Raw genomic sequence first — 23,799 nt, 5'->3', positions numbered from 1 at the left:
TTCACTATAGAATCTGACAGGAATTTAGTCGGTCTTTGGAGCTCTGTTCAGTTATGATGCTTTCAGCTGTTTCTTGACAACACTGGCATTAAATACTAATTTTATTCATCTTTTCAGTGGTATGAGAATGAAATTGGTGCAATTCTAGTGGGTTTCCCTTTCTAAAGGGACATTTAGAAACAGAATTAAGCATTTCAGCTTTTGCTTTGCTACTCATAGTTTCAGTTTCTGTTTGATTCTCTAGGGAGTGGACCCCCCAGGGGGCTCACGGTTCTTTCGTGAGTACGTGCGTGGCGAACGTGGAGCCCAGAGCTATTGTAGCCTTCCTTCTTTCCAGGACTGTGTTTCCTTGCCCTTCCCCTCCTTTCCTCTCCTTGCTCCTTCCCCTTCGCCCTCTCCTCTCCCTCTCTTGGTGTCCTTACTTATGTTGGCCCCACTATCCTCCTGGTTATGTTGGTTTTGCAATTTAGTTTTGTTGCGTAATCACCTCATCCTTTTGGCATTTCCTGGTCCCCCTCTGGGGTTCGACCACCATTACTAAATTTCTCTTCCATAGTGTGAGCTATTTTGGGAAGAGCACCTTACCTAGTGCCTCCGACATGTACCCTCCTAGTTCATTCCACCTTTTCTTTCACGTCGTTGTCTGAAGCTAGGGTGCATAGCCAGCACGGTAGCCAGCCCGTGTGGTGGGGTCGCTATGTACCCTTTTGGTTGAGGCCCCTGAACACACAGGGATCACACTTCTGATACCTGAGCTGTGACCTCCTCATGTAACCCAGGGGTGGTTGCTTGTCATCCTGGTCGGAACTCCCAGCAATGGCCACCGTGTCAGACCGCCCTTGCTGTGGCTGGGTGGCGCCCGTGAGGAGAGCCCCCGATTGGAGTGGGTGGTATTAGGGCGGACACTATGCAAATGAAACGCATACGGGTCCAGAACCCTGGCCATTCTTCTGCGGGCGTCTCTCTGAGTGGAACTGATACTTTTAGTGCTGCTTCTCCTGCCCCTTCGGCCTTCCCTTCCATGGCTACCCCCTGGGAGGAGGGTCAGGCCCGTCGGCTAGGGGCGAAACCTTTCCCCTGCTATCTGGTTTGCACCAGGACTGATGGGGATACTTTCACCAATATCGAACCTTTATTCTTTGTGGAACACATTGAAGACAAGTTTGGCGAAGTGGACTCCCTGAGCAAGATGCGGTCGGGTTCATTGTTGAACAAAACTGCTTCAGCTGCCAAGTCTGCGGCCCTTCGCGCCTGTAACCATCTTGGCACAACTGTTGTGTCCATTACCCCCCACCAGTCTCTAAATATGGTTCAAGGTGTGATTTTTCACAGGGACCTCATCCTTCAAACTGATGACGAACTTCAGGACAATCTCGGGTGGCGGGGTGTTCACTTTGTTAGGCGTGTTCAGAAGGGTCCGAAGGACAATCGCATTGATACTGGTGCCTTTATCCTGGCCTTTGAAGGGGACACCCTACCTGAGAAAGTAAAGATTATGGTTTATCGATGTGATGTGAAGCCGTACATCCCACTTCCTATGAGGAGTTTTAAGTGCTTGCGTTTTGGACACGTTTTCCTGCTGTTCGCAGGCCCCTCTCTGTGGTGACTGTGGACGTCCACTCCATTAGGGGAGTTCCTGTGTTCCCCCTCCTGTGTTTGTGAATTGTCATGGCAATCATTCTCCACGTTCACCGGATTGCCCAGTATATAAGAAGGGGAAAAGAAGATACAGTAGTATAAGTTCCTTGATCGTTTAACCTACACTGAGGCTCGTAAGAAGTATGCACGTTTTCACCCTGTGTCCATGACGTCTAGTTATTCTTTAGTTACATCTTCACCCCCATCCTCCCCCTTCCTTACTCCAGTCCCAGACCTCTCTCCTCCCTCCCTCACCTGTGGCTCCCACACCTTCTCCTCCAGGCGCTGCTCCCCCTCCCCAGCTGGAAAAGTGTCCCACTTCTTCGGCGTCTGCCGGTTAAGGGCGTCCCTTCCGGGATACCCCTTCCCGGCACCTTCCAGGCCAACGGTCTGTTGCCACACGACAACTGTGAGAACCACAGTCTGTTGGCCCCCAGGTCGCCCGATCTCTTTCTGTTCCCGATCTTGCTACAGCTGGCTCATTTATGCCACATGCCAGGTCGCCCGATCTCTTTCTGTTTTCGATCTTGCTACAGCTGGCTCATTTATGCCACATGCCAGGTCGCCCGATCTCTTTCTGTTCCCGATTTTGCTGCAGCTGGCTCCTTTATGCCATGTAGCCCTCCTCGATCTCAAACAGAAAAGAAGAAGAAACGTAACGGCACAAGGAGCCTCTGGTGTCACCAGAGGTCCCATCCCTGGTTTCACAATCAGATTCTGACCTGTTGTTCATGGATGTCGCCCCCTCCTTGTCGGTGATGGATGGTGACCCGGTGGCATGACTGGCTTTAGCCTGTTCAACCCCCATTTGCATCATCGTTCTGTGGTTATCCAATGGAATTGTAATGGATATTACCGTCACCTTCTGGAGTTGAAATTCCTTATTTAGTCTTACTCTGCAGCTTGTGTGGCTCTACGGGAATCTCATTTTACTGATGATCACTTACCGACCCTCTGTACGTTCCGTGTTTTCTGTCGAAATCGGGTCGGCCCCCTGTGGGCTTCTGCTGGCGTTTGTACATTGGTCCATACAGACGTTGCTAGCACATGGATTCTTCTTCAAACTACATTGGAAGCGGTTGCTGTTAGGGTCCACCTGGATGCTGAGGTCATGGTTTGCAATCTTTGTCTCCCTCCTGACAGGACTCTTACACCTGCTGCCTTAACTGCCCTTCTTCAGCAACTTCCTCCTCCGTTCCTCCTTCTCGGGGATTTTAATGCTCATCTTCCCTTGTGGGGCAGTGCATTTCCATCTAGACGAGGTCTTCTCACAGACCAGTTTATTGCAGACCACAATTTGTGCCTTCTTAATGATGGCTCCCCTACCCATTTCAGTGTCGGTCATGGTACCTGTTCTGCCATTGATCTTTCCCTTTCTTCTCCCTCCCTCCCTCCTTCCTTCATTAAACTGGTCACCACACGACGACCTTTGTGATAGTGACCATTTCCCGTTGATTCTCTAGCTCCCTTCCCGCTCCCCGATGGACAGATTACCTCGTTGGTCTTTCCAACGCGCCAATTGACCTGTATACACTGCACTGGTCGTGTTTTCTCCCTCTTTGTCGGGTTGTATTGATGACGTCCTACGTGACGTGTCTGACACACGACTGTTCGCACTGCTAGCCTTGCTGTACAGTGCTCATCTGGACTATTTTGCCGCCGGCAAGTCCCGTGGTGGAGTACGGCCATTGCCATTGCCATCCGTGATCGCTGTTGAGCTTTGCAACACTTTAAGAGGCACCCATCTGTTGCCAACATTATTACCTTTAAATGCCTTCACGCTAAAGCCCATTATTTAGTCAAACAGAGCAAATGGATTTGTTGGGAACGCTTTGTTTCTTCCCTTGGTTCTGCTGTCCCTATGTCACGGGTATGGTGTACACTTCGCTCTCTCCAAGGTTTCCATCAGCAGTCCACCCTTCCAGGCCCTCACCTCCCAGATGGCCTTTGTACGGACCCACAGATTCTTGCGGAACATCTTGCGACCCATTTTGCAACGGCATCAGCATCAGCCTCCTATCCGGCTGCTTTCCTTAATCGGAAACAGCGGGCCGAAGCCTCTGCCTTAAGTTTTACCCCTTGTCAGCCAGAATCTTACAACGAACCTTTTACTGAATGGGAATTTCTTTCTGCACTTTCTTCTTCTCATGATACGGCCCCTGGCCCAGACTCTATTCATAACCCATTGCTTCAACATCTCAGTGCTCCACAATGGCAACATCTTCTCTGGGTGTTTAACCGTATTTGGCTCCAGGGTGACTTCCCTTTCCGTGGAGGGATAGCATCGTGGTTCCTGCCCTTAAGCCTAGTAAGAACCTCCTATTTGTTGAAAGCTATTGGCCAATTAGTCTGACAAATGTTGTTTGGAAGTTACTAGAACAGATGGTAGCCGAATCTCGGGATCTATTGTCCCCTTACCAGTGTGGCTTCTGAGAGAGACAGTCTCCGATCGATCATTTACTTTGCTTGGAATCCACAGTTCGGCAGGTTTATTCCCAGCGCCGCCATTTGGTTGGAGTATTTTTCGACCGTCACATGGCCTATGACACGGCTTGGCGCCATCACATCTTACTTACACTTCATTAGTGGGGTCTTCGGGGCCCACTCCCCATTTTTATCTGCCATTTCCTGTTCCATCGATCGTTCAGGGTTTGGGTTGGTACTGTTTTTAGTTCTCCATGGACCCAGGAGACTGGCATTCCACAGGGTTCTGTATTGAGTGTACTTCTTTTCCTCATTGCTATCAATGGACTTGTGGCCTCTGTCGGGTCTTTGGTCACCCTTGCTCTGTATGTGGATGATTTCTGCATTTGGGTTAGTTCCTCTTCAATGGCCTCTGCAGAGCGGCAACTCCAGGGAGCTATACGGCGTGCCTCTGCATGGACCCTCTCACACGGGTTTCAATTCTCTCCTTTAAAATCGCGGGTGGTCCACTTCTGTCGATGTACTATGATCCACCCCGATCCAGAGCTCTATCTCGATGCACAACGATTGCCTGTGGTCCCACAGTTTCGTTTCCTGGGTCTTCTTTTCGACAACAAGCTCACTTGGCTGCCCCATATCAGACTTCTGAAGGCAGGATGTTTCCGTAAACTTAATGTTCTTCGCTTCCTTGCCCACACCTCTTGGGGTGTGGACCGCTCCATCCTTCTCCGCCTTTATCATGCTTTAGTTCTGTCTCGCTTGGACTATGATTGTCAAGTTTATGGTTCGGCTGCTCCTTCCACACTGCACATGCTGGATCCAGTCCACCATCGTGGATCTGTCTGGCCACCGGTGCCTTCCCTACTAGCCCTGTTGATAGTCTCCTGGTTGTAGCTGGGATCCCCCTCCCTCCCCCCTCCTTTTCTGTTCGGCGGTCCCAGCTTCTGGTGTCTTATGCAGTTGCTGTTCGTTCCTCTCCCACTTATCCTTCCTATTCTATCCCGTTCCCAGACCATGGACGTCACCCTTGGTTGGGTTTAACGGTTGGGCTCCACCTTGCATCTCTTCGCCATGATTTTCAGCTTCCTTCTTTGTCCTGTCTTCCATGCCCCCCCCCCTCCTCATCGGTTAATTCCTCGGCGCCGAATTTGGATGGATCTCTGCTGAGGACCGAAAGATTCCATCCCCCCCTGATGGTGTTCCGTTCCTTTTTCCGGTGAATTTTATGGGAGTTTCGGGATGCTGTTGTTTTTTACACCAATGGCTCTAAGTGTGCTGATCATATGGGATATGCCTTCACGTCCTCTGTTGGCATGGAAAATCATCTGCTGCCATCTACATGTGGGGTGTTTACTGTGGAATTGAAGGCAATTTCCCAGGCCCTTTCCTTTATTAAACAGTCCCATCACAACCGCGTTTTGTTATGTATGGCCTCAATGAGTGGCCTTCTGGCTATTGACTGGTGTTTTTTGCGCCATCCCTTGGTCTCTGCCATCCATGACCATCTCGCTGATCTTCACCGTGCTGCTTGTTCTGTTGACTTCCTTTGGGTCCCTGGCCATGTGGGTATCCCAGGTAATGAGCTTGCTGATCGTTTGACTGAGGGAGCAGTCACTTACCCTCCATTCTCTGTAACCCCTCCTGCAGCGGATTTATGGCTTCACATCAAATCCCACTTTGCACAATCATGGGCCAACTCTTGGGAGGCTACCTCCCTGTCTAATAAACTTCGTGCGGTTAAGGTGACACCAGGCCCGTGGCGTTCTTCCTTTCGCCTCTCCCGAAAGGACTCGACCACACTGTGTCGTCTCTGCATCAGCCATACCAGGCTGACGCATGGTTTTCTTTTGTGTAATGAGCCACCCCCACTTTTTGGTTGTGGAGCCTTCCAATCAGTAGCCCACATTTTGGTGGAATGCCCCCTTCTTTTGGCTCTCCGTACTGACTACAGCCTCCCTCGCACTTTACCTTTAATGTTGGCTGACGATTCCCGGATAGTCGGACTGGTTCTCAGTTTCCTCCGGGAAAGTGGATTCTCAGTTTTAAGGTTTTTAATCTCACTCTGGTGTTGGGGCGGGGCATTGAGCGTTGGGGTATCTCCCACTGTATGCTGTGTTTGGAGATTCCCTACTCCCTTCCCTGGCCAAGATCCTCTTTTCATCCCCTTTCACTCAGTTTTTATCACTTTTTAGGATTGGTTAGTCTCCTTTTCCCATACACACTTCTACATTCTAGCGGTTGAACACTTTTAAGTCGCAAGTGGTCTTGCCTCTACTGCTTCAGAGGTGATATATTTCCTGCCTCTAGCATAGTGTTCGGGTCGCTCTCTTGCTGACTTACCTCATTTTGTTTTTACCATTGACTGCACTTTTACATTTTTTAGCCTTTTCCCTTTTATCGTTCTGACTTTTCTGAGATGTCACACTATCTGAATGGACCACATTTGAAACAAGGGACTGATGACCTAGCTGTTTGGTCCCTTCAACCCCAATCAACCAACCAACCATCTAGGGAGTGGACACTAACTTTAGAGCCCCTAACAGCCTTTATATATGACCAGAATTTCTTTGGGTTTTGTGAAAGACCACTTGACAATATTCTGGTGCGGTAGTCATTGAAGTCATCATGCATTGTTCTCTTCACATTCAAATGTTTTTCATTCAGCATCTCTCTATCTACAGCCCTGCACTTTTGTGTTACCGCTATTATGCAGTAAGCTCAGTTTATTGACAGTGATTGTGTACCATGGAAGTTCCTCCCATTATAAACTGATCTGCTGGGTAGATATATATCCAGTGCATGGTCAACTATTCCTGTAAATTTAGTTCTTCTACATGCTGCTGCCTTGTGCTGAAAGTTTCAAGTTCCTCATTGAGATATGGCACTGATTTTTTTTTCTCACATTTACTGAACATATATATGACTTTCTGCATGGTTTAATTGTCCTTTGTACTTTGGTAATCATTGTTATCACAGCTGCACAATACTCACTGATATCAGTTTAGGGTTTGGGAGGACTTCTTAATACCTGCTGAATCTATTTGTTTTTGCGAGACATTGGTACTGATATGGCTACTTTTGTGAATGTCTTTTCAAAGTTCAGTTTAAATAATGTTGACAATTTAGAGAATTTCAAATTTACGTTGGTTTCTATGTACATTTCATCTCAACTCTGGTTTGACAGTTCTTTCTAAAAGTCGAATATTTTGATTTTTTATAAATGTCTTTTGTAAGCTTGTGCAGTTCCGGGAACTTTTTCATACATGATATTATTATTATTATTATTTTGCAGAAATGTGTACAAAATGTACGCTCAATAAATACAGTTACTGTTATGACAAAATACTCATTTTCTTCGCCAGTTTGTAGCCAAACTGGCACCTTTCTTTCTTTCATTTTACCATGTTCCATAGATACCATTAAGAAAAAGAAACTTCAGGGATGTGAAATGAGTCAAGAAATACGTTAACAACAGACAAACAAATCATAGAAACAGTCTGTGTACTATATACAGTACATCATTACACTGCTTAGTCCTATTCAAGCATACGCCAGCTAATTTTAAAGTAGCCAGCTATTTGGAAGAAAGCAGATGTTGATCTTCTATTGGTGGTTTAATGTTCACGTGATGATACTAATATTTTTCAAAGAAAATATTTGCAATAGATTACTACTTGTTATGCATCTTTACAATGGACACTGCTGTTTGTCATGTAACAGAACTTACAAACCATTTAAACTGGATACACAGTTGATTTGTGGAAAGAGTGGCTCATGAAGAATATTTTTAATTTTCTTTCGATGTTTTTGAGATTTATAATCTTGCTTTATGTTAGATGGTAGCTTGTTGACTTTCTTTGTGCCAGAGTACATAACTCCACATTCTGAGTCCTAGACAAGGAAGCCAAGCCAGCATGAAAATTAGTTTTAAGACTGAAATTGTGTTTGTGTATGTCACGGTTTGCTAGCACTAATTTTTACTATCAGTATTAAAAAAAAAAAAAAACTATTAAGACCTTTTAATGTACTGGAAAGTGAGTGCAAGAATTCAGATCACCTGAAAAGGTTTCTGTAAGATATGTGATCAGCTGTTTATTGACCAGTAACAATATTGCATATAAAGTATCACATTGGTGCTTAAGCTCACAGCATTTCTCAATAAGTTTAATAAACACAACAGATATGCATAACAGGAGACTTGAGTCATCAATAATCCTCCACAATTTGCAGCAGCCTGCCATTGCTGGGATAACTTCTCGGTTCCACAACTGTAGAAATCGTGTGGTTTTGAGGCAGAGAACTTGTCGAGCCATGTGCATTTTCATCCGTAAAGAAAGTTTCTTGAAGGTTATTCAATAGAGAGTGGAAAAGGTGAAAATCTGAGGGTGCAAGATCAGCTGAATAAGGTGGTGTGGAATGACTTCCTATCCCAACTCCTGCATAGCGATTTTTTGTCTAGCAGACAGGCATTATAGTGGAGTAAGATCACTTCATACAGTCGTACTGGTTGTGGTTCTAAGATTGTGTCTGCAAGAAATCTCAGTTGTTGACAGTAAATGTCAGCAGCGGTGGTCACACCTCAGCCAAGCAATACGTAGTATACCACACTGTCACTGTTTCACCAGATATCAAACATTATCTTTTGTGGAAGCTCACAGGTCTTTGTATGGGGAATTGCTGCTTTGTTTAGGCTCAACCATTCCTCTCTCTTCCTTATGTTAGCATAAAAACACCATTTCTTGTCACCAGTAGTGATACACAATAGGAATGGTCGGTGTTGCTCATGAGCCCGAGCAAGCAGAGATGCACACTTGCCACCCACTGTTTTCTGTGATTTTGGCTTAGAGCATGCAACACCCTTACAACCAATTTTTTAATCTTCCCCATTGCAAGCAAATTTCCGAGGTGGAGTGATCTCAGTTCATCACATTTGCCAGTTCTCTAGTTCACTAATGCAGATCATTGTGGATTTAGCATTTAAACTGTTTTCATAGGTCATTTTGAATGTCATTAATTAAATGTCAAAAAGATCCTCCTCAAAACGAGAAAACAATTTTTTGCCGTGCTCTATCTAATGGCATTATCCCCATACACAAGCCAAATTCTTCTGGTTGCCTCCATTGCTGTCACTCCTCTATTGAACTCAAACAGAAGGATATGTCAGACATGTCTGATTTCTCCACTTAACACTCCATTCACTGTATCCAAATGACAAAATGACATTATGTGAACTGCAATAGCAACAGTGAACTACAAATAAAAAATGACAGTTGATAAACAAACCCATAGCAACCTTAATACCAATATGCAAAACTAAAATGCTACAAACTTATTGACCAGCCTAATACTTAATTTGTTTTAAGTTCACTGCCCCACAATAATTCTGTAAGAGAATGTGGAGACAGGGATGAAAATAAGCACACACACTTGTCTTTAAGTAAATGTAACAAGATATACTTTTAATAGCAAATCATGTTGATCTTAACATCTTGATAAGTTTATCTATGTATTGACTCTTATTTTAACTTATTATCCAGCTGCACACAAGGAATTGTGCACTGTGTATAATCCAGCTTTCATTTACATGCAGCAGCTAATTTTATTTTGGTTTACTTACATGGAAAATAGATGATACATTTATATTTTGCAGGTAAAGGCCTTATTAAGTAGAGCTGTTCACATTAAGGACAAAAATCATGTCGAGGAGATGGTCAACAGGATTATCAGTGATGGGAAGGATAAATTGCAGGTACGTATGTGCAGCTTATAACTGCCTATTTAATATGTATGTGTTTGTTGTGTGTTGTTTTTGTCAGCTATGTCAGTTTTGTACAAATCTCTTCCAGGACACAGATCCTTTAACAGATATGTTTTAATCATTAATTTCCCCCTTTTTAAGATGTCTACCCTATTTTTGTACATCCATGTGATCCTTTCACTTTATGCCATCTGTATTTTTCAATACATTTCTGATAGATATCAGTCTGTTGTGCTATTTTGATGTAAAGATATAGTGGGTTTGTCAGGGAACTATTAGTGTTCAATATTTATAATCCGTATGAACCCATTAAACAGTCAAATGTATGAACTACTAGTAATTTACAGTAGGTGGTGTCTTTAGTATTAAGGAATAAGCACTTTAAAACATCCCCTGCTATGGCAATCCTGTCTGGTTGGTTTTTGGGTGTTATGATTATAGTGTTACGAGATAGAGCAAGAGGTATATCAATCTGTTATTGTTGAGGTCTGAAGACTGGTGTATTGCATCTCTCCAACCTATTATATCCTGTGCAAACTCCTTTCTCTCCAAATAATTACTGCAACCTACATCCTTGTGAATCTATGTAGGCTACTGTATTAATCTATTGGTCTTCCTCTCACTCTCCTCCGGTACAAAATTGGTGATCCCGTGAGGCCTCAGAATTTGTCCTATCCCTTCTTTTAGTTAAGTTGTGCCACATATTTCTTGTCTCCCCAATTCTATTCAGTACCTAATAATTGATTACATGATCTGTCCACTTAATCTTCAGCATTTGGCTGAAGCACCACATTTCAAAAGCATCTGTTTTCTTCTAGTCTAAACTGTTAATTGTCCATGTTTCACACACAAATACTTCGAGAAAAGACTTCCTAACACGTAAATCAGTATTTAATGTTAGTAAATTTATCTTCTCCAGAAGCGCTTTCCTTGCAATTTCCAGTCTACATTTTATATCCTATGTCGACCATCAACAATTATTTTGCTGTCCAAATAGCAAAACCTATCCACTATTTTGAATGTCACCTTTTCTAGTCTAATTCCTTCAGCATCACCTGATGTAATTCAACTACATTTCATTAGTCTTGTCTTGCTTTTGTTGATGTTCATTTCATAACCTCCTTCAAATGCATTTCCATTCTGTTCAGTTGCTCTTCCAAGTCTTTTACTGTCTGTGACAGAATGACAGTGTCATCAGCAAACTTCAAGACTTTTAATTCTTCTCCCTGAACTTTAATTCCTACTCCAAATTTTTCTTTGGTATCCTTTACTGCTTGCTCCATGTACAAACTGAATAACATTGGGAATAGGCTGCGACCCTCTCGCACTCTCTTCTCAACAACTCCTTCCCTTTCATGCACAGACTCTTATAACTGCCTTCTGGTTTCTATACAAATTGTAAATAGCCTTTCGTTCCATGTATTTTACCCCTGCTACATTCCGAATTTCACAGAGAGTATCCTAGTCAATAACGTCAAAAACTTTCTATGAATCCACAAATGCTATAAATGTAGGTTTGCCTCACATGTTCCTACATTTCTCCGAAATCAAAATAGGTCTTCCCTCGAGGTCAGCTTCTACCAGTTTTTCCATTCTTCTGTAAAGAAATTATTGTCAGGATTTTGCAATCACGACTTATTAAAATGATAGTTTGGTAATTTTCACACCTGTCAGCAGCTGCTTTCTTTGGTATTGGAATTATGATATTCTTCTTGAAGTCCAAGGGTATGTTGCCTGTCTCATACATTTTGCACACCAAATAGAAGAGTTTTGTCATGGCTGGCTCTCCCAAGGCTATCAATAGTTCTGATGGAAAGTCGTCTTCTCCAGGGGGCTGGCTTCAACTTAAGTCTTTCAGTGCCCTCTCGAATTTTCTCACAGTACTATATCTCCCATCTCATTTTGATCTCCATCCTCTTCCATTTCTGTAATATTATCTTCCATGTATAGACCTCTATATACTCCGTTCACATTTCAGCTTCCCCTTCTTTGCTTAGGATTGGTTTTCCATTTGAGCTATTGATATTCTAGAGCTGCTTCCCTTTCTCCAAAGTCCTCTTTAAATATTCCTATTGGAAGTATCTGTTTTTCCCTTGGTGAAATATGCTTCTAAGTCCTAACATTTGTCCTTTATTCATTACTGTTTAGCCATTTTGCACTTCGTGTTAGCCTAATTTTTTAGACATTTGTATTCCCTTTTACCTGTTTCATTTGCTGCATTTTTATATTTTCTCCTTTCACCAGTTAAATTCAGTATCTCCTGTCTTATCGAAGGATTTATACTAAGCTTTGTCTCTCTACCTGTTTGATCGTCTGCTGCCTACACTGTTTCATCTCTTAAATCTACCCAATCATCTTTTACTGTATTCCTTCCCCTTGTTCTATTGCCTAATGCTCCCTCTGAAAGTCTCAACAACCTCTGCTTCTTTCAACCTATTCACATCCCATCTCCTGAGCATGTGTCTGTTGTTAACTGTTGAAAATTGCCATGAAGGGTGAAGTGTGCCTCTAATTGTGAAGCTCCACTCTTTGGCTTCAGTTAAGCGTACAGTGCAAATAATAAACACCCTTCACAAATAAAATCATTAAACCTTTAAAAAAGAAGCATCGACAAATGCCACCTGCACATATCGAGGAAAAAAAATTACACGGAAGGAGAGGCAATGAAGAAAAAATTAAATATTAACATAAATAAAACACACACACACACACACACACACACACACACACACACACACACAGAGAGAGAGAGAGAGAGAGAGAGAGAGAGAGAGAGAGAGAGAGAGAGAGTTTACAGCTGTGCTGCAAACATCAGCAATACCAAATTGATATAAGATAATGAGTAAGTTTAAGCCATCTGAAATCTTGTACCATGCTTAATTCAATACTGAAAACAGTACAAACTCATAAATTGATTACATACATTATGACAGGGGAGTGAACATGAATAGCAAAAGGTGGATTATTGTCAGGACCCCTGTAGAAAATGTCAGGTTTTGTAATGGCTCAGTTGCCAGGGTTGGTCAAAGAAACTGTAACAGACAGGATTTGGCATAAGGGGACTTTGATTTTCCTGTTGGAGTTATCTTTTTTGTCATGGTCACGAACTACTTCAACTGTGATAGTCACATCGGCACAGAAAAGAATTTTATTTTGCATCATAGGTTATGCAGTTTATGGTGCTCAGCATCGTGATTACTGTCCTCAGTACTTTAAAATCTTAAACCATAGCACAGTAGAAAAGTCATGAAAATATTTAAAAACTTTGAAATTTTAGATATTGGAAATGGCCATAAATAATTTAGATCTTAAAATTTTGTGAAAATTAAGTTTCTTTAAGAGAATAATTAAAAAGGTTAACTTATGAACAAATACCTGCTTTGAGGCTTAATAACTACAAGAAATTCAGGACAGCAGTGGGCAGCTATGCAGTAAAATGTATACTGATTTGGTTAACCATTCAATGAAGAAAGCCCTTCAGTGGCAAACTGCCATTTATGAATTAAATTGCTTAATTGTACAGGGGTTTAAACTCTCAGCACAATATGCTCTAATGACTCTAAAATCTGATTCAGATTGCACAACAGTTTTACAACTTAAGAAACCACAAAGTTTTCTGTGCTGCAAAGGCATTCTAATGAATTTGCCCAGTATGAGGAAGTCACATAATTCTTAAGATTATGATAACCAAAGATTGAAACAGCTTTGCTTTCCAAAATGGCGAAAGAGAATGTAAATTTACTGCTCTTAGTAGGCTCAGTCAAACTGGAACACAAACACTAAGAAAGTTCGCTCAACAGCTTGGCCTTGATTCACATTCAAATGTTAGTTACGAAATACCAGTCATTCTGAAGCTACCATTGCATATGCCTTGTGTTGCATTCACCCAAACTGCCAACTTCTACCAGAATGCGAAGACAAGCAGAATCAATTACATTTTAAATTTGTAGTGTTTCTTACAATGCAATAGCACAAGCTGTAGTAATGAAAAATAGCCAGGTTGATTACTACATGGACATTCCTGGTACAGGCAGGTAAGGGCATTCCACTGACTAGAGCTGCACGATGCATCGCAGTCACCATGCAGGTGACTTGGTGTATAATCCTGGGCAGCCAGCTGTCTAAAACCCACTCCCACAGCCATTTCACAACAACTAGCCCCAGCTCGCTGCACTAGCACTCAGTTTTGCAACTTACTTCCTGGTGACTGGCCAAGTCGTAACTCCACGATTGCCGCTCTCCAGTCCGAACGCTGTCCTCTTACGCTCCCTTCTGCTCTCCACACATGCCCTCTAGTCCACCCGGCTTGGCTGTCAGTCAAAGATAATGACTCCTGCTGGGGAAACAAGATCAGTAGGAACCTGCACGGCTCACCCTCCCCACCCAAAGCTAGAAAGCCCTGCTCCCCCAGGGAAGGACTTGGAAACAACTATAGTTAGATGCCACCTTTCAGCTGAGAGACATGTACTCTCAATGTCTTGCCTGTAACGAGGTGGCAGACCAAGAGGCTCCCCCCAGGGGATCCACAACTCTTTTGTGGATACGTGTGTAGCGAGCACGGGACCCCGAGCTAATGTGGCCTTCCTTCTTTTCCGGGCTGCATACCCCCCCCTTTCCGTATCCTTCCCCATCCCCCATCTTCACCCCCCCCCCCCCCTCACCTCTGGCTCTTTCCTTCCCTTTCTCCCCCTCTGGGAGTATGGTTTGTGCCTACGTCCGGAGACGGACGCTTGTAAATGTACCGCACTCTTCGCCTTCCTTGCTTGTATGTCTTCATCTTTCTTCGTCCTTCTCTTTTCCTTACCTCTTCTCTTTACCTCTTCTCTTTACCCTTTTCTCCGCTGCGGCGTTTGAGACCTCTCTTCTTTCCTTTCCCTGTCTCTTTCTTCCTCCCTGTGCGTGTCTGAAGGCCGACCCACGCACTTCCATGCGTAGCCGGTGACGGGGTAACGCGTAATTCCCCGCCCCGGGTAGACAGGTAGGACACGTACGTACCCCCTGGTAACGGCCAGGCCCAGGGAGGGGTGATTACCCGAGCTGATACCTTCCGAAAGTGCCGATTGGTCCCTCCGTCCGTTTGTCGGGAGGTGTGAACAATCACCTAAGGCGGGTGTGCCCTCGGTGAGGGCCCCCACAAGGAAGGAGCGCGCCATCGGAGACGCCGGTAATCATGGGGGATTCTTCCGCAATGGTTTCCTCACCTTCCACTATGTCTGCTCACAAACATAAGTTCACTGAGTCTCAGCCACAAACGGTTCTTCCATCGTTGCCACAGTTCCTTGTTGTTTCTCGGTCTGACGAAGGTCACGACTTTTCCACGGTCAACCCTTTCATTATTCAGAAAGGTGTCGACGCAATTGCGGGTCCTGTAAAGTCTTGTTCCAGATTACGGAATGGCACCCTGTTGTTGGAAACACACAGTGCCCTCCAGGCTCAAAAATTGCTGCGTACTTCTCTGCTCCACACCTTCCCTGTCCGGGTGGAACCGCACCGTACCTTAAATTCCTCGCGTGGAGTTGTTTATACACGCTCCCTCGATGGATTGTCTGATGAAGAAATTCAGCACTACCTGTCTGACCAGGGCGTCACAGCTGTTCATCGGGTTATGAAAAGGGTTGACTCGAACATCATTCCAACCCGCACTGTCTTCTTGACATTTGACAAAGTTCAACTCCCATCAAAAATCAAAGCAGGCTATGAGATAATTTCCGTTCGCCCTTATGTCCCAAACCCTACGCATTGCTATCGATGTCAGCGGTTCAATCACACCAGCCAGTCCTGTTCCAATCCGGCCAAATGTGTTACGTGTGGCAAGGATACCCATGAGGGTGTTTGTCCACCTCCAGCCCCTCGCTGCATCAACTGTATGGGTGACCACGCTGCTTCCTCTCGAGATTGCCCCGTTTTTAAGGACGAAAAACTCATCCAGGAAATAAGAGTGAAGGAAAAGGTGTCGACCTTTGCTGCTCGAAAGTTACTCGCCAGTCGACAGCCCACTATGCCTCAGAAAGGAAAATACAGCACTGTCCTTGCTTCTCCTCGGCCAACAAAGGAGGCGGCCACGCAGACTTGCGACCTCACCTTTAGTACCACGGTCGTCAGATCGGCCAGCGCAAAGATCGCCCGTTCAACCTCACCACTTTCGCCTGCCCACTCAATGGCTCACCCTTCGTCGGGTTCTGCTAAATCTCGAGCCCAAAAGTCAGACGCAAGTCTTCGAAAAAAGAGCATTCTCGTGAAGAGTTTTTACGTACCGCAACTTTACAACCATCGGTTCCTCCTTCATCTAAACATCATACTTCCTAGAAGGCTACGAAGAAACACAGTTCCTCTCCTTCTCCGCCAAGGCGTGTCCCATCTACAGCATCACCTGGCGGAAATCGCCCTCGGCCGTCTTCTGTGTCGCCGAGGCGCACTGCTGGTGGCCGGTCAACTGGCCAATCGTTGGTGGCTGGAGCTGCTCCTGACCAACCTATGGATCAGGATCTTCTGCCTTCGACTGAATGCCATTCCATGCTGTCGGTCACAAGCTCTGAGCAGTCGTTGAGTTGACAGCACCCTTGGTCACGTTCCTCTATTTTCTGTTCACCCTATATCCATTATCCACTGGAATATCCGCGGCATTCGAGCCAATCGGGATGAATTGTCGATCCTCTTACGATCCTACTCGCCGGTCATCTTCTGTCTTCAGGAAACAAAGCTGCATCCCCATGACCGCTTTGTTCTCCCTCATTTTCAGTCCGTTCGATATGACCTCCCCTCTGTTGAAGGCACTCCAGCCCATGGAGGACTCATGATTCTGCTCCACAATACTCTCCATTATCACCAAATCCCCTTAAACAGTTCCTTCCAAGCTGTAGCCGTCCGTCTTTCCCTTTCTGGATACACGTTCTTTCTTTGTACAGTATACATTCCATCGTCCACACCAATGGCACGAGCTGATCTCCTTCATCTTCTTGGTCAGCTTCCACCCCCCTATTTGCTGGTTGGGGACTTCAATACCCACCACCCGCTTTGGGGATCTCCACATCCTTGTCCACGTGGCTCACTATTGCTAGACGTCCTCCACCAAGCGGATCTAGTCTGCCTCAACACTGGGGTCCCCACATTTTTGTCTGCCTCCATGACAAATTTATCTCATTTGGACCTTGCGGTCGGTACTGTTCCGCTAGCTCGGCGCTTCGAATGGTTCGCCCTTGATGATACACACTTGAGTGACCACTTTCCATGTGTTCTTAGACTGCAGCCTCAACTGCCATATATGCGCTCGCGACGCTGGAAGTTTGCCCAAGCCGATTGGACACTTTTTTCGTCTCTAGCGACATTCGATGATCGTCGCTTTCCCAGCGTCGACGATGATGTCACACATATTACCGACGTTATTCTCACAGCTGCGGAACGTTCAATACCATGCACCTCCGAATTGCCCCGGCGCCCCCCAGTTCCTTGGTGGAACCAGGCATGCCGTGACGCAATACGTGAGCGGCGACGTGCTCTTCGCATTTTCCGTCACCATCCAACTTTGGCAAACTGTATCCGATATAAGCAGCTCCGTGCGCGATGCCATCGCGTCATCCGCGATAGCAAGAAGGCAAGCTGGAAATTCTTTATTAGCTCATTTAACACCTTCACTCCCTCCTCGGAAGTTTGGAGTTGGCTTCGACGGTTCTCAGGCGCGCCTAGTTCCTCCCCGGTCTCTGGGCTCACTGTCGCGCATGATACCTTAGTGGACCCCGTCGCAATTTCTAACTCATTGGGTCAGCACTTTGCTGAGATTTCGAGCTCTTCAAATTACCCGCCAGCGTTTCTCCCGAAGAAACGTACAGCGGAAGTGCGACATCTTGCTTTCTCCTCTCAAAATCGCGAAAGCTACAATACTGTTTTCTCCATGCGGGAACTCCAACATGCCCTCTCTTCTTCTCGCTCCTCCGCCCCAGGACCGGATGGTATCCATGTCCAAATGTTGCTGCATTTATCAACCCATAGCCTGCGTTACCTCCCTCGCCTTTACAATCGAATTTGGACCGACGGTACCTTTCCCAGGCGATGGCGGGAAGCTATTGTCGTTCCCGTTCCGAAACCTGGAAAGGACAAACATCTCCCCTCTAGCTATCGCCCCATTTCTCTCACGAGTAGTGTCTGTAAGGTTTTAGAGCGTATGGTGAATTACCGTTTAGCTTGGTGGCTGGAATCCCGCAGTCTTTTAACACCTGCCCAATGCGGATTCCGAAAGCATCGTTCTGCAGTTGACCATCTTGTTGCTCTCTCCACTTACATCATGAACAATTTTCTCCGGAAACGCCAAACGGTAGCAATATTTTTTGATCTGGAGAGAGCATACGATACCTGTTGGAGGACAGGCATCCTCCGCACACTGTTCTCTTGGGGCTTTCGAGGCCGGCTGCCCCTTTTTCTTCGCGAATTTATGGCAGAGCGCACATTTAGGGTGCGGGTGAACACTACTCTCTCCCGTACTTTCTCCCAAGAAAACGGGGTACCCCAGGGCTCCGTGCTGAGTGTTGTACTGTTTGCCATCACCATTAATCCAATTATGGATTGTCTCCTTCCTGATGTCTCGGGCTCCCTCTTTGTGGACGATTTTGCGATCTTCTACAGCTCTCAACAGACCAGCCTGCTTGAAAGACGTCTTCAAGGATGTCTCGATCGCCTCCACTCGTGGAGCATCGAAACCGGCTTCCGTTTCTCACCCAGTAAGACCGTTTGTGTTAATTTTTGGCGACGTAAGGAGTTTCTTCCGCCCTCCTTACATCTAGGTCCTGTCAACCTTCCGTTTTCCGACGTCGCTAAATTCTTGGGTCTTATGTTTGACAGAAAACTGTGCTGGTCCTCCCACGTTTCCTATCTTTCGGCTCGCTGTCTGCGTTCCCTTAACACCCTCCGTGTCCTGAATGGTACCTCCTGGGGAGCGGACCGAGTGGTCCTTCTCCGCCTCTATCGCGCCTAAGTGCGCTCGAAATTGGATTATGGAAGCATAGTCTACTCCTCTGCTCGGCCGTCTATTCTTCGGCGTCTCGACTCTATCCACCACCGTGGATTACGTTTAGTGTCTGGAGCTTTTTACACCAGCCCTGTGGAAAGCCTTTATGCTGAGACTGCTGAACCTCCGCTGTCCAATCGGCGGGCAGTCCTTCTGAGTCGTTATGCTAGCCATCTGTCTTCCATGCCTGCTAATGCAGCCCATGACCTTTTTTTCGACACCTCCTTTGATGTCGGGTATGCAGGCCGCTCCTCCTCCCTACTACCCCCGGGAGTCCGCTTTCGTCAACTGCTCCATTCTCTCTCCTTCCGCTTTCCTAAAACCTTCTTGACAACTTGGGGTACAGCACCGCCTTGGCTCCGTCCCCGGATCGACTTGCTCAGAGACCTATGTCAATTTCCCAAGGATGGTACCCCTACACTTGTCTATCGTCGGGCATTTGCTGCTCTATGTGCACAAATGACGGAAGCCACATTTATTTACACCGACGGCTTGAAAACATCGTTAGGTGTAGGGAGTGCCTATATTGTTGGCGACACCCCAAATCACTTTCGGCTTCCCGACCAGTGTTCGGTTTATACTGCGGAGCTTTACGCTGTTCTCCAGGCTGTCCACTACATCCGCCGCCATCAGCGGATACAGTACGTAATCTGCTCAGATTCTCTCAGCTCTCTCCTAAGTCTCCAAGCTCTTTACCCTGTGCACCCTCTGGTCCACCGGATTCAGGACTGTCTGCGCTTGCTCCACCTGGGGGGCGTCTCAGTGGCGTTCCTCTGGCTCCCGGGACACGCTGGTATCTGTGGGAATGAGGCGGCCGATATAGCGGCCAAGGCTGCAGTCTCTCTTCCTCGGCCAGCTATTCAGTCTCTTCCGTTTACCGATCTACGGAGCGGTTTATGTCGCCAAGTTGCTCATTTATGGCATGCGCATTGGTCAACACTTCCCCACAATAAATTGCGGGAAGTGAAAGCCCTTCCTTGCGCTTGGACCTCTTCCTCCCGAACGCGTCGTCGGGAGGAGGTAATTTTAGCTAGACTCCGGATAGGGCACTGTCTTTTTAGCCATCGACATCTTTTAAGCGGTGATCCTCCCCCACTCTGTCCCCACTGCTCTCAGCTGTGGACAGTCAGACACCTTTTAATTGAATGCCCCTATTTTAATCCGTTACGCTCCCGTCTACAGCTATCGCCTGATCTATCGTTGATTTTAGCAGATGACACGCGCTCAGCTGACCGCGTTCTACAGTTTATTAGTGACAGTGAAATGACGTCAGTCATTTGATTTTTTTTTTTTTTTTTTTGGGGGGGACAACCAACCCCTTTCTATAGTGGATTTTTAAGCATTCCTTCTGCCTTTAGTTTCTCAAATTTTATGACTTTGTTCCCCTTGCTGCTGATTTTAAATTTCATTTTTTTCCTGTTTCCTACGTCACGGGCTGGGCGCTAATGACCATAGAAGTTTTGCGCCCTAAAACCACAAAAAAAAAAAAAAAAAAAAAAAAACCAAGAGGCTGACTGGATTTAGTACTTTACTCACCTCACAAAAGGTCCCACGAAGCAATGTGATAACTTGCGCAAAATGGCAACATCCTGTGCTCACATGACAGACTTACAGATAAAGACTTGGTCACTGACCTTTACCTTAAATAGGCGCTGACTCTTATAATAATGCTGCACCTGTCTGTGTTGTGCAAGAACAATATTGCTCCTGGCTCATTGCCATTCTTTTTGGATAATTTCAGGGGTGATTTTGTATGGAAGGATATTGTTTATGGACCACAAATTGACCCAGGGAGAATTGAGGGGGCAGCTGAAAACCATGGATGGGGGTGTTACCCTGATGACTTCATGATGGACTGAGTTAAATGCTAGATTCATCCAGGGGATGGAATATCACATTTGTTCTGAGTGCGTGCATGGAACATTATCAGTGTAAGATTTGAGGTTATGGTTGACCCTCTCCACAAATGAGGGCTGGGAGTAGCATTGAATCGTCATGCAATCTTTTACTGCATTTTCAAAATACAACTTCTTGAAGTTTTTGTATAAAAATGCCAGAGCATTGTCACTAACCAAAGTTCTGGGAGGGCCAAAGATGGAAAAGATTTTAGACAAATGATGGATAGTTAAAGCCACAGTAACTCCATGACTCAGACTGAGCCACAAAAGCCTGGAAAATATGTCTATAACAAAGAAAATATAGCAGTTCCTGTTGCGGGTCTGCAGCAATGGCCCAATGTAATCAATGAATGACTTTTCCATGGGATTATGCCCACATGTTGACTGAAGAAGCCCTTTCCAAGAGTTAAGATCTGCTTTAGCAGCCTTAAACTCCCCCACTAATTTCCGGATACCCTTGCGTAAGGTAGGCCAAGTCAAGTGGTCTTTGATCTTCATGGTCGTTTTATGGACACTAAGAAGCACCTGACCAATGAATGGTGAAAATATTGAAAAATTGCTGGCACTGATTCCTCAGGTAAACAAACTTCTTTTCACTCCTGGTCATACAGCATATGGAGCCTTTACTTAAACTATATCCTGACATCTGCTTTCTGGCAAACTGCTCCTGACAATATTTTATAGTATGTCTGGTTTTTTAGTTACATTGTAGTAAATCTAATGTACGGGTGTAGTCTCGGGTGGCCCAGTGAGTGGCTGCTGACAGAAGCCGGTCTTCCTTTGCATCACAGAAGACTGACAACTCAGAGCACCTACCAGTGTCATTTGCTACTTTAGGCAAGTTCTGTGGCTTCAGAAAATGACATCAATAAGTAAAATTCACATTTCTTCAATCATGAAGTGGTTCCAGTGAACAGTTGCAAACTCTGTCCCATCTGATAAGTTTATTTTGGCTGTGCAGCGTCTTTGGATTTTACTGTCATATACTATGTTTTGCTACTGGTGCATTCAGGTTGCAGCATTGTACAGCACAAAAGGTCATTTCAGTGCTTTTATCTAGGGAGCCTTTCCCCATAAGAGTGGCATCGTCCTAAAACAGTGTGACAAGGAAATCATCTAGCTATCATTACTTGATGGGGAAGTCAGAACTGACAATGAATTGAAGCAATTCTGAAGTTGTTCTTGCTGACTGACATAAAGGTAATGCAGGATTCAGATTTATAAAACTTCACTTGGTGAGATGTAACATTCTGTGGCTTTAGCATACACTATTATTAATGTGAGAAGTTCTGTAGCTTTCCATCCAGTTTTCCATGCAGTTGCTTGAAACTTTTTTCCTTATTTCAGGAATGCTCTGATGCATGTAACCTAGGTTTGTAAAGAAAATTGAAGGCAGTTCATTGTACGGGAGATGAGTCTGTCTCTTTCTCATTTCTTGTGCTGCTTGCAACACATAGTCAAGGGAAACAAGATAACAAAGTTTCTCATAAAGTAGTAATGGCATACTTTCAAAACAATATTGGTTCATTTAACTGCCAGTTCTGAGATATTGGTAGTTAACAGAAACTGAAAGAAACGTAACTCCAATTATAATTCTAGCTGGTGACAAGACAATTGAGTTAATTGTTGTGATGGCACCATTGTATTTAAAATGGGTATCTGACACCAAAGTTTCTTCTCTTTGTGGTGGAAAATATAATGGCAAAGTCATAATGGCAGAGAATATAAGGTTGTTGTTGTTGTTGTGGTCTTCAGTCCTGAGACTGGTTTGATGCAGCTCTCCATGCTACTCTATCCTGTGCAAGCTTTTTCATCTCCCAGTACCTACTGCAACCTACATCCTTCTGAATCTGCTTAGTGTATTCATCTCTTGGTCTCCCTCTACGATTTTTACCCTCCACGCTGCCCTCCAATACTAAATTGGTGATCCCTTGATGCCTCAGAACATGTCCTACCAACCGATCCCTTCTTCTGGTCAAGTTGTGCCACAAACTTCTCTTCTCCCCAATCCTATTCAATACTTCCTCATTAGTTATGTGATCTACCCATCTAATCTTCAGCATTCTTCTGTAGCACCACATTTCAAAAGCTTCTATTCTCTTCTTGTCCAAACTATTTATCGTCCATGTTTCACTTCCATACATGGCTACACTCCATACGAATACTTTCAGAAATGACTTCCTGACACTTAAATCAATACTGGATGTTAACAAATTTCTCTTCTTCAGAAACGCTTTCCTTGCCATTGCCAGCCTACATTTTATATCCTCTCTACTTCGACCATCATCAGTTATTTTGGTCCCCAAATAGCAAAACTCCTTTACTACTTTAAGTGCCTCATTTCCTAATCTAATTCCCTCAGCATCACCCGACTTAATTAGACTACATTCCATTATCCTTGTTTTGCTTTTGTTGATGTTCATCTTATATCCTCCTTTCAAGACACTGTCCATTCCATTCAACTGCTCTTCCAAGTCCTTTGCTGTCTCTGACAGAATTACAATGTCATCGGCGAACCTCAAAGTTTTTATTTCTTCTCCATGAATTTTAATACCTACTCAGAATTTTTCTTTTGTTTCCTTTACTGCTTGCTCAATATACAGATTGAACAACATCGGGGAGAGGCTACAACCCTGTCTTATTCCCTTCCCAACCACTGCTTCCCTTTCATGTCCCTCGACTCTTATAACTGCCATCTGGTTTCTGTACAAATTGTAAATAGCCTTTCGCTCCCTGTATATTACCCCTGCCACCTTTAGAATTTGAAAGAGAGTATTCCAGTCAACATTGTCAAAAGCTTTCTCTAAGTCTACAAATGCTAGAAACGTAGGTTTGCCTTTCCTTAACCTTTCTTCTAAGATAAGTCGTAAGGTCAGCATTGCCTCACGTGTTCCAGTGTTTCTACGGAATCCAAACTGATCTTCCCCGAGGTTGGCTTCTACTAGTTTTTCCATTCGTCTGTAAAGAATTCGTTTTAGTATTTTGCAGCTGTGACTTATTAAGCTGATAGTTCGGTAATTTTCGCATCTGTCAACACCTGCTTTCTTTGGGATTGGAATTATTATATTCTTCTTGAAGTCTGA

General features: G+C 44.8%; 1 protein-coding gene across 4 annotated transcripts in view; it reads left to right on the top strand.

The window, feature by feature from the left end:
• The window catches only part of LOC124789933 (7-methylguanosine phosphate-specific 5'-nucleotidase), an 84,339-nt gene that overhangs the window by 6,522 nt on the left and 54,018 nt on the right, over positions 1–23,799 (top strand). For all 4 annotated transcript variants that reach the window (XM_047257459.1, XM_047257458.1, XM_047257461.1 and 1 more), the window contains one exon: positions 9,713–9,811. In XM_047257459.1, coding sequence (XP_047113415.1) covers positions 9,713–9,811 — 99 coding nt within the window. The remainder of the gene's footprint in view (positions 1–9,712; positions 9,812–23,799) is intronic.

Source organism: Schistocerca piceifrons, chromosome 3, assembly GCF_021461385.2.
Source record: "Schistocerca piceifrons isolate TAMUIC-IGC-003096 chromosome 3, iqSchPice1.1, whole genome shotgun sequence".
NCBI lineage: Eukaryota > Metazoa > Arthropoda > Insecta > Orthoptera > Acrididae > Schistocerca > Schistocerca piceifrons.
This window is presented reverse-complemented; position numbering and strand designations above follow the sequence as displayed.